Genomic DNA, 11,598 nt, shown 5'->3' with positions numbered 1-11,598 from the left:
TCCAACCCCTCTGCCATGGGCAGGGACACCTTCCACTGCCCCAGGTCATTTAAAGCCCTGTCCAGCCTGGTCTTGAACATTTCCAGGGATGGGGCATCCACAGCTTCTCAGGGCAACCTGTTGCATTGTCTGATCACCCACACAAGAATTTCCTTCTCATATCCAATCTAAACCTGCCTTCTGTCAGTTTGAAGACACTCCCCCTTGTCCAAAGGGCTTCTCCAGCTCTCTTGGAGCCCCTTTAGGTACTGGAAGGGCTCTCAGGTCTCCCTGGAGCCTTTTCTTCTCCAAGACTGACAACCCCAACTCTCCCAGCCTGGCTGCGGAGCAGAGGGGCTCCAGCCCTCTGATCATCTCTGCGGTACACAGGTACACATTGCTCTTCTGCTGGGGGCCCCAGAGCTGAGTACATTGTGCAGCCCAGGAAGGATCCATTAAAATTAAGCAGTGTCCTTAGATAGCTGCAGGTTAGAACAAAACACAAAGGAACAGAGTACCATCGTGAATGTTGTTTTTGCACTTCAGTAATCCATCCAGAGAAAGGAGATGAGGTATGGCCTTTAATCCAGCAAAAGTGTGTTGGACTCTTCCATTTAGGGACAAAACAAAACCAACTTTCTGCTCCCTGGCTCCCATGAAATCCATGTGAAGACTATTTTCATTAAGCTTAAAGTCAGAAGACAACAGAAGTCTAAAAAGACAGACATAAAAATTGCTAGTAAGATATTTTTATGGTTGATTCAGGATTGTCAGGACAGCCCTCCTCACTCAAAGCAGGATCAATAAGAGCAGGGTACTCAGGAGTGTGTGTGGTCAGGTTTGGAGTATCTCCAAGGATGGAGACTCCACAGACTCTCTGGACACTCGTTCCAGTGCTGTGAATCAGGCAATCAGATGCCTTGCAGTCAGTACACACTATTCACCAGATGTTTATAAATTCCTCAGTAAAGCTTCACAGATTGGAAGACTAATTTTTCTTTAAATTTCTTGAATGCTTTTGTTATAGTTCCTAATAAAAGAAAGAGCTGAGGAGACTTTGAGTTGGTAATGAAACCTTCTCTGTCACAATATGAAATATCTCTTTGGTGCTGATTTAAAAGAAGCATTTGAGAATTCAGTTTAAAAAAAAAATTATAAGTGACACTATCATTTGAGTTTGGTAAATGAACCAACAATATTTCTTTGCATCTTGGCCCTGAATTGAACAGTGTTGGAGAAACATGGCAGAGCTTTTTAGGGAAACCTGCTGGAGCAACAAAAAGCTCCATTTTCAGTGTTTTAAGTGTAAGACCAAGACACAATTTTCACATGGCCTTCAACAAAATATCCACTAAACTGACTTTCTAGACTCAAGTATACTACAGAGAATACCTAAAAGTGAGGTAATCACTCCAGCTTTCATAGTGTTAGACATCCCTCCTAGAAACTGGAACCCTGTTGAAAGACTGATGACAAGTAAAACTTCAGTGAAAATCCACTCCATGGGAAGAACAAAACTACATAGTTCAGGGAAGTAAGATTCATTCCATCAGTCAGCAACTGAAGTCTGTACAGATTGCATCCTTTTAGCTGTTCTCCAGAAACATTTAACAGTTTATTTTTGTTTGTATTCTCCCTGTAAAACAAACCCTAAACAAACTGTCATTCCAAAAATTTTAAGTGCTCTGTTTTCCTTCCTGTGAACTGCAATAAATTGCTCTCTTATGGCTTACCCTGGTATTTAAACAAATTAATGCACTTTTGGAAACCCAAAACTGCGAGCATACTGCAGAACCACATGAAATACCCTTCTTGGAATATTTTATCTATTTTTAGTATTACTAGTAAATCAAATGTGCTTCATCTAAATTGTAGTAACTTCTGATTTCTTTAACTCTTATTTTCTCATTCTCCTTATCCCATCCAGTTGGTAAACACTGGGACCTCTACAGAAATTCTAAAATTCTTCATTGCATACTTTTGTATTTGTGAAATTTGAAAAATCAGTTGAAACTTGGAGAGCCAAATTTCTATTTCCCACTTCTGCCACCTCAGAGCTTTCTCCAATGCTTTAAAAACCTTATACTAAACACTGGAAGTGCCCTTTTCCACTGGCATAACTTGTACTATCTGTTCACTCAAAGTTCTCTATTCAAAGTCATTCAAAAGCATCTAGAACACACTAACACAATTTATACCAACTTATGAAACATAAGCAGCAGAAGCATTTCAATAATAGGGATAACACATGAACTGGCATTTACTCAGTGGCCTTGCTGCAGCCATAGGAAAGTAATTACATTTAAATTTGTATCCCAGAACACTCCTCAGTTCCTCAATTAACCAACATTCTGATTTCTCTACCTTGATGGAAATATTTTGCCCATGAGCTGGAACTGTACTGATTCTGGATTTGTCAGGACTGTCTGATGGAGAAAAGCCCTCAGTTCAACAATTCTGGCATTCCTCCTCTTTTCATTGTTCATATCAACCTCCAGCATCAGCATTTCCCTTCCATTGGAATGAAGGTGAAGGGAGCCATTGACATTGTTTTCACCATAACTCTTCAGGGCTGCCTGGGCCTGCACACAGAGAAAAAGGAGAGCAGGACTTCAAGGATCTCAGATTATCATACACAATACTGAAACATCAGTCTGAGCAATGACACTGCAGACAAGTTGGGACTGGACAAAAGTGGAGAGGGGAGCAAAGGGGGAAAGGAGTTTTTAGTTCTCATCTTTGTTTCTCATAATGTAACTAATTTTATTTGGCAATAAATTAAATTAATATTGCCCAAGTTGAGCCTCTTTTGTCTGTGAAGGTAATGGGTAAGTAATCTCCCTGTCTTTATCCCAACCCTGTGACAAGAAAATGCAAGCTACATTTAATTTTAAGTACAATTTAGTTAGACATTAAGAGTTTTCTGAATTTCAGCCAAATACAAGCCTACTATTCCAACCCCATGTAGCTATCTAGCCAGAATAAAATCTAACCATCAAAAGTTAATTGCTTCCCTAACAATTTACACCTCTCCACTATAGTCATTGAGTGTACAAAGTGCAAAAGCTCCAAGCAACAAGACTGTGATGACCAGGGGACTGACCTGTGAAGACATGTTCTTGTTGATGATGACTTTTACATTCACACCACAGTCTAAGTGTTCCAGTTTAGTCTGTCTGGAGAACAGCTCCCCACTTAGGGCCATTGCTTGTGGAAACTCAAGCTATTTGACAAAGTAAAATATCAGAAAAGAACATTGCATTCCCCCCAATTGCCTCATGTGATTTAATGTCTGAACTTATAGCATGAAGTGGGTGATGCATATAAGCAAATGTGAATATCAAATTATACCAGTTATATCCCAAGATACTGAAAAATATATTGAAAGCAGTAAAAAAGGCATGAAAAAAGGTCATTATGTGCCTTACAAGGTGTTATTGACACAAATTATTGATACATAACTGAACCTGCTAAGATACCTACAGTTATTTGTCAGGGCCAGGACTTAATTGGATTAGGACATTTACCAGCATCAAACAATTATCATTCTAAAGACAACACAGTAAAACAGTCCACAAGACATAAAAAATACCAAAAATTAAACCACCCAGTACCTGGAATGAGTGTGTCACATCCATGTGTAAAAGATGTCTAAAATCTGCCTCACTGGATTTGTCCTGATACCTCCCTAGAAAACTGAGGACATCTTCCTTATTCACCTTTAAGACAGTCTCAAGCTCATGCTTCACCTGTGTGTTAAGAATGGGAGTAAGCAAAGTGCACTGAGTATTAACCCTGTGTATAATGAAAGATCAGAGAAGTCATCCCTACACATCATGAAAAATGAAAGAGTTTCAAGCTATTACATTTTGGCTCAGAATGAAAAACAAGAGAATGAGGAAAAATAGCTACATTTGGTAAGAAAGATAAATAGACATAGCTAGATAAGGGTGAGAACCCTGAATCCATTCTATCCCAGTACTTGTTTTATTATTAACAGTCATGCATAATAATATTCTAAAAAATAATATACGAAGTATTCTTATCATTGATTACTACACAACATATTATAATACAAAATTAAGGAGGTACCAAGGACATAATCACCCTCTGAACATTTTGGTTGCAGCAACTCTGTGGCAAGAAACTAAAGACCTATAGCAAGCGAGGTCTGAAAAGACAAAGTGTAAATAAACAGGTAATGAACATCTCCGAACTGAATCTAATGGGAAATTTACTCACATTTTGATGACTTAGAGTTAAAATGCACATTTCAACATCTTTGGGAAACATGCTGTAGTTATAAGGATGAGTTAAGCCAGCACAAATCTAAAAAGAAGTTGGAGAGAAAATGCAAGGAACATAAGTAATATGCAGTAAACCACTCATTTACAAGTTGTTTTGGTATATCAGACTAAAGAAAGTTTTTGGATAACTCACATAGGGGTTTTCAGGTTGGTAACCAAGTATGAGAGTCTGAACTGTTTCCTCCACTCCATTTATCAAAACTTTTGTTTCCATGAAATAGTGCTTTTGCTTTTTGTCAACAGTAAATGTCTCCTGCAGAAAGAAGCTCTGCAGAAAAGACACTTTAAAAGGATGCCTGGAAAAAACCCAAGAAATAAACATAGTGTAAAAGATCTTAATAGACAACTACAAAAAGAAATCAAGCAGAGTTCAACTTGAACTCCCAAATTCTCAGTTACCACCAGGGTGTCAGGTACAGAAGCAAAACACATGGGACTGGACATTTAGGAAACTACAGAGCATAATGACAACTTGATACAAACTCCACACACTAGCCTGAATTTCTGATAGAGTTTCCATCCTGGATTTGGTAAATGCCTGGAAGGGCATAGGAGAAGGTGCTGCTCTGAAGTTCTGACATGCATAAGCAGCACAAACACCTTCTACACCTGCATGGCCAAGACTTCATTTCAAATAGGGAGTGTCCAAAAGCTCCTGGCAGGTTTGAAAATCTCACCTATCCACACTTCATGCCTTATGTAGAAACAGTATCTACATGCCAAGAATCCTGGGCAACAGATGTTCAGCACTACACAGCTCTAGGCGTAGTTTACTACTTCAGTGTAATGGTTTATGGACTTTATTAAATATTTCTGCACATTTACTTAGACCTCTTGGAAGCATGCACAAACCTTTATAAGCAGACACTGGACAGCCTTTATACATAATCGAATACCCAGTACAGCTCTTCATTTACATATTTTTTCTACTGAAAAGACACCTCCCAGTGTTTTCGTTATCTCTGAGCAGTAGAGTGGCTCCTAAGGCAGTCTGTGCACTCCTGTTGATGCTTCTGTGCCTTAGGAAAGCTGAGATTTCTCCAGAAATGATCCAGATGTCTCTAATCTGAGCACACATTTTTACTAAAGCCTTCAGGCTGGGCTTTAGTAATGGATAATGAAAAGAGAAATTTCAGGGACAGCCAATATGTAGGAGCAATGTACTCATTGTCATCAGAAAATGGAAATATATTCCAAAATCCAAACAAGACCATTTGTTACATGTCTTAAGAGGTATGATACCTCTGGCTTTAGAATGACTGTATAATGCCTAAGGACTAGGAAAAAGGCACATGGATGGCACAGAGGATCAGATCTGGATTTTGGAAGTTCTCACCACATACAAGTTTGGACACATCATAAATCCTGCTGTTTTCAGGAAAGGAGGCTATATGCCTGGCTGAGTTGCCAGCAAACATGTCACAGCACACATGGTCTGCTGCCTTTGGCAGCTTTGTACACTGTCCTTTGAACAAAGAGGCCAAAACCTAATGGAAGCAAAAAAACAGCCCATGAAACTGCTGTACTTGAGCAAGTTCAGGGAACCAGATGGGACAAAGAACAGACTCTGCATATGGCACTCTCACTTTGCAAAGCCCAGAACATTTCCTAAGAGCATCAAGATGCACGTTAATTTAGGCCAAAACATTCCTGAACGATAGAAATACGAATACTAAACCTGAAATGGAGGGTTGCACGTTTTTGATAGAGCATCTTCTCCTTCCTCAGCTCTTTTATCTGACCTTCACACTGCAGTATAACAGGCAGACTTTTATAATCTCTCCATACAATCTTCACAGAAAAGTTTGTCTTCTTAGGCTGCACTCAGATCATGAGACCAGAACAGGAAAGGACAATTGCATCAGATTTACTGCATTCATATTCAGGAACCTCAATATGGAAACCATTTGGTTCAACAGGATGCAGCAAGGCTGTCACTTCACAGACAAACCATTTCTGCTGCAGTTTAAGTCCAGATCTCCATTAATCTCTCAGAGGATTAAAAGTGCCATCAGTAGAAAACTGACTCCAGCAGAAGAAAAATGCCCCTTAACATATCACTTGAGCATCACCTACTTGCAACACAAGCAAGCTCTGGTGCATAAAAAAACAAACTGGATTTTCAAAGCATGGAAAAAGTATTTTCAAAGCTATGTTTAGAAAAACACTTTTAAGACTTCCTGCAAGGTATGAATGGACCAAAGCAGCTGATCAAAGTACCGCTTTCAGGAGAAACTGCTGATTATCCTTCCTGTGCCACAGACATTAAGCAAAGCAAAAATTATTTTAAGACTAGAAGGCATGTCGAGATTAAAATAGCCTATAAACCTGGGTTGTTACCATGCTCACTAGCAGGCAAGAGATTCTGATTCTCCAGGACAGTAGAATCTTCTACACCTCATACATCTTCATCAAGTTATGAATAACCACATCTCCAGCTCTCTTTAGTCACACTGTCTCTCTTCACCCTCTCCTCCCTGTCTGGGCTCTCTAATAGGTGAGAAGTACCCCAAACTATGCCACACAAGTTTTTGTTTTCCTTTTGAACCTAGATTTACACTGCAGTCTGTCAAATAGACAGAAATAGATGCAGTACTGGAAGGGTTTAAGTTTCAACACTAGCAATAACATCTTTCAGGAAGAGAGTGCTGAGTCAAAAAAATTGCTTTTGTTTTTCTTTCTCACCGTTGGCAGATTCTGATAGCTGGCTGTGAAGTTAAATTCCTGTTTTGTACTCTTTATCTTAAAGCAGAGAAGTTTGGCTCGTTCATTATTCTCCAAATGAATCTCATTCTTCACAAGCTGATTCCACAGAGAGAGCATTTCACTATAGCTATGCAGAACATTCCTCCCAAGATGATTAACTGTGGATGCCTGAAAAACAAAGACATTAGTCTGGCTGAGCCAGGACAGACAGCATTCCATTGTGCAGCAGCACAGCACAGAGGTGACAGAACCATCATTTACAAGAACTATTAGAAATGTGTGCCATCTTTTCCATTATCAAATACCCCAAATTACCACACAGAGTTCAAAGTTTATTTTCTGTCCTCCAAACAAGGGAGAGACAAAAAGCTAAATAGTTGATGAACACTTTTTTTTCATTCAAGAATGTTTCTCACATTTCTCCATGACTGTGCCTGAAGCAGTAGTGACCTAAGGAGGAAAAGCTGATAAAGGAACATCCTAATCATAAACATAAGTCAAATTGCATAGTGGCAGAAGTCTACCACATTGCCTGATAAACAGCAACTATGATTAAATCAGTTTTAAACCTCTAGTGCATAGCACAGTCTAAAATAAATTAGGAGGAAGCTTAGAAACCACAGTCAGGGCACAGTGATAGCACAGAGCCCTGTCCCCGAAGCCATACACCCTGCAAAGCACCAGGTCACCAACCTGCAGGTATGTGGTAGCTGGTGTGTAAATGTGAACTTTTCCTTCCTTCTCATTGCCTTGATCTTTATAGAATAGTTCCATTACAAGGTCTTTAATGGAAAGAGCTCTTGCAGCTGTCAGCTGGGATGTCAGTAAATAAGCAGAATGCTGAGGCTGGTGCAGTTTGTGAGCTGTGTACAGGTAGAGCCATGGGGTGTCTATATTGAACCCACCTGCAAGGAACATATATTAAAGCTGACAGAAACACAAGATTTCAAACTACCTGGATTCTAACTCCACATCAAGGCTGATAAGATCCAGGGGTTCCAGAATGAAGCTAAAATGCTACTATCAACCTTTTCTCTTCCAATTGCTAAAATTTCTGGGTTGTATATAATAAAATTAATGTCCTTCACTAGTATAAATGGAACTGGCTGGCTGTTCCATTTATACTACACTAGTATAAATGGAACAGCCAGCCAGGCTGTGAGAGGTTGGAGATTTTGAAAACTCAGCTAGACAAAGCCACAACAGATGTGATCTACTGCTAGAAACAGCCCTGGCTAGAGCAGGAAGCTGGGCTGGACAACCTCCAGGGTCTCTCTCTTCCAACAAACATCTTTATCATTCTGTTGCACTCACACAAAACTGCTCAGAAAAACCTGGCAGCAGCTCCCAATGCCTGCTTTTCTAATCACAGACTGGAAATGGTTTGTGGTACTTCACCTTCCCACTTCTTCAGGCCATTTCTGGATGCATCCTTCCACTGCAGCCCAGCCACAAATGGTACATGGTCATTATACTGCACCTCAAAGTTGGTGCTGCTCTGCAAATACACCTGAGAGGTGTGCAAGTGCTGCAGCTGGGTTCTATAATTCATCTGTTTTTCCAGTACTTGCATGGTAAACTGGAAAAGAAGTGAAGCAAATTTAAATAAAAACAAGATCCCATTTTCAGGGCTGTAGAAGTTACACACACACACACACACACACACACACACACAGAGCAGCAGGAAGGTCACAGCTTCTGCCTTTGCACATTTGCCATTCACTCTATAGATTTTCAGGCATGCTCACCAATTGTAGAGGCTTCTTTAATATGCATTTGTTACAACTACAGGAGATTAAAAAAGAAAAATGCTGTAATATTCTGAATTGTTATAACCTGTGCCCTCCTTCCACATTGTGTCACCAAAGCAGCTTTCATAAATCTCTACAATCATTTTATATGAGTTAATAATGCAAAAACCTCAGAGCAAATTACACTCCAACTTTTCCAGTATTTGCAAAATTTATCTTCTAGCAAATGTCAGAGATTCAGTGTCTCTGAGCTAAGATCTAGCTCAAAAATATTAGGTCTGGGTAGTTGCCTTCTATTATAGGTACACATCATACTTTAAAAAAAAGGTTGTAATAAAAAAAAAATCAAAATTCATTCTTAGTCTGTCTGTTAAATATTTGAAGTGAAGGTCTTACTTTTCAACCATCACTATTACCTCCATGAAATAGCTGACTACAGATGAACTGGAACTGTTCTTAAAGGCTTGGCTGATCAGCACTTTCTTCTTGTTGTCTATTTCATCCCAATGTTTCCCATAGTTCACTTCCATCTGGGAGGAAATCCAAGATGCAGTCACTTCATGTTTCAGGTGAACCTAAAGAGGAGAGCATTGCCTTTTTGCTGTGATCTCTTGCTCATGCTGAGAGGCCTGAGCACAGGTGACACAGCGGTGCTCAGCACCCACCTGGTGGCTGTAGGAGGGAGCCTGCACACAGTGAAACTCATGGCCCAGCTCCAGGCTGTAGAAACCCCGTGCACCCGTCTCCACTTGAACTTTCTGCTGCGTGCTGCACTCATGGCAAGGGGTTTTTGCTTCTCCTGCTCAAGTTAAATCACAAAGTTACTTATTCAAGTAAATCAGAATTAATCTTTCCAAATGTTAATAGTATAAATCTGGCACTGGCTTCAAGACTTCTACTTTTCAGAATATCAAAGTGAGATTTGATTATTTTTACAGCTATATACTTGTTGCTTTATCCTATAAATCCAAAGGAAAGCACAAACTGCATTACTTAAACAGAATTTTACCTGGTTGAAGTAAAAGAACTACAAACTAATCATGATCAAGCTTTGCAGCTTTCTTGGTGTCACACAGTATTTGATGGTTTTCTGTTACCACCTAGCTCCCAACATCATGACATTACATGACATTTCATTAAAAAAAACCAACTTCCAGCCCTTCTAGACACTGAGAAGAAAATTAAAATAATGAATTTGAAGTTCCAACTAATAAGTAGAAATACTTTTTAAAATGAAAAATCCAGTATTCCTGCAAGGAAGTATTTGCTGAACACTTCAGGTGGAATAGCTGTCAAACTAGGTTTAAACTAAAGTGTAACTATGCTCCAAGTATCTAACTGCACAATTACATAGCTATAGCCAGGCATCTTAAGGTAGGGCTTAAGTGTTCAGGTACGTTTTGATTGCTGTTTATAAAACATTGTGATCAGCATGCCATTTTTAGCAAAATTATGAAGTCATGCCTGCGTAGGTTTAAGAAAACTTTATAACTCATATTGCTACATACTCTCTGAAGGTGTAACAGAGTTAGCATAAACAACGCCCCTATAATATTTATCATGATTAGCTACTACAAGCATTCAATACTTTGATATAACTGCACGGATGGCCACCTGCTTTGTCCCACAAAATTAACACAATTCCTATACTGCAACCAGGGAAGCAAAGCCAGCTGTTTTCTAGAAACCACCCTCATATTATTGAGTGCATGCATGCAATCATCTGAAAACACAAACTGACTAGGAGCAATTGTCACTGAAAAAGTGATGATTTTTAATCTAATGATAGATATGCTTGTGAAAAGCCCATTTTAAAAAATTTGGTTTTTATGCAGACTCAAAGAGTAAAGTATATCCAATTGAAAAAAGCAACTTGTTCCAAGTTTCAGATCACAGTTTAAAAATTAACTGAAATCTTTCTACTGTGCTCTAAACACAGAGGCAAATCTTGTAGGAAAAATGAGTAATACAGAATACTTTTACTTTCCCTGCTTTTCAGTGTACCTAGGAGTCCATATTTAATCTGCAGACCATGAGACCACAATCCCTCACGCTGCTGGAGAAGAGCGACTGCATGAGCTCCAAGAACACCTGGCAGGTAAGTCTCCCCTTCCAACAAGTATTGTCTCTGCTCATCATCAACCTTTTTCTCCAGAAGTGCTACAGAAAGAGGAGAAATGATTATGCAGTGATAGAACTTGAAGTTACTTCAGCTAGTTAAAGGAATACTACAGTGGGGAAACCAAAAGGGCATTCAGTCTCTCCACCATTATGAACTCCCTGTGTAGTGAACAGATAAAAAGACACAGAGCTGGATGTTCAGTGTCTTTCTTCATCTCCACAGACAGCCTTTATGGATTTGAAAGGAATTTAAGGAATAAATGTCCAAAACCACGCAACCGTAACAAATAACAGCTCCAGAACTTGCATTTATATGGTAAATACTTACTGTCCTCTAACCTGAAAGAAAGGCAGCATCCTTCAACAAATTATGCAGAGATACTGAAAAAGCTATCTTCTTGCCAAGCTGTTTAGTGATGTTTCCTGACAAAATGATAGGACTGCTTTGCTTTATCAGCTTTACCTCCAGCTGGGTCATGTATCTCTGCTCTCCACTCAGCATCTGCAAATCTGCCATTCCCTAGAACAAACAAACAAATCAAAAAGCAAACCTCAAGCCGCTCAGCAACATAAGTGAAGTTTTAAGAAAGCAATAGTATAGACTTGGGTGTTTCAGAAATGAGATGAGAGGAGGAAGAAAAGACCCGTTTTCTATACATCTAACAATAAACCTCCCCACACCCCACAAAGCCTAAAACTTGCCATTGACAAATAATGGAAAGGAAGGATGGATT

At 39.4% G+C, this 11,598-nt stretch overlaps 1 protein-coding gene across 4 annotated transcripts in view; it reads right to left on the bottom strand.

The window, feature by feature from the left end:
* LOC115909152 overlaps positions 1-11,598 on the bottom strand; it is a 74,441-nt gene that overhangs the window by 35,017 nt on the left and 27,826 nt on the right. For all 4 annotated transcript variants that reach the window (XM_030958261.1, XM_030958260.1, XM_030958259.1 and 1 more), the window contains exons 24-37: positions 11,204-11,384; positions 10,748-10,903; positions 9,409-9,542; positions 9,160-9,318; positions 8,391-8,571; positions 7,686-7,897; positions 6,972-7,160; positions 5,965-6,104; positions 4,420-4,582; positions 4,222-4,308; positions 3,594-3,728; positions 3,083-3,202; positions 2,344-2,561; positions 498-691 (exon numbers count right to left, since the gene is read on the bottom strand). In XM_030958261.1, the coding sequence (XP_030814121.1) occupies positions 498-691; positions 2,344-2,561; positions 3,083-3,202; positions 3,594-3,728; positions 4,222-4,308; positions 4,420-4,582; positions 5,965-6,104; positions 6,972-7,160; positions 7,686-7,897; positions 8,391-8,571; positions 9,160-9,318; positions 9,409-9,542; positions 10,748-10,903; positions 11,204-11,384 (2,269 nt within the window). The remainder of the gene's footprint in view (positions 1-497; positions 692-2,343; positions 2,562-3,082; positions 3,203-3,593; positions 3,729-4,221; positions 4,309-4,419; positions 4,583-5,964; positions 6,105-6,971; positions 7,161-7,685; positions 7,898-8,390; positions 8,572-9,159; positions 9,319-9,408; positions 9,543-10,747; positions 10,904-11,203; positions 11,385-11,598) is intronic.

This window comes from Camarhynchus parvulus, chromosome 14, assembly GCF_901933205.1.
Source record: "Camarhynchus parvulus chromosome 14, STF_HiC, whole genome shotgun sequence".
In the NCBI taxonomy this organism is placed as follows: Eukaryota; Metazoa; Chordata; class Aves; order Passeriformes; family Thraupidae; genus Camarhynchus; species Camarhynchus parvulus.
The sequence above is the reverse complement of the archived record's forward strand: the minus strand, read 5'-3'. Positions and strand labels throughout refer to the sequence as shown.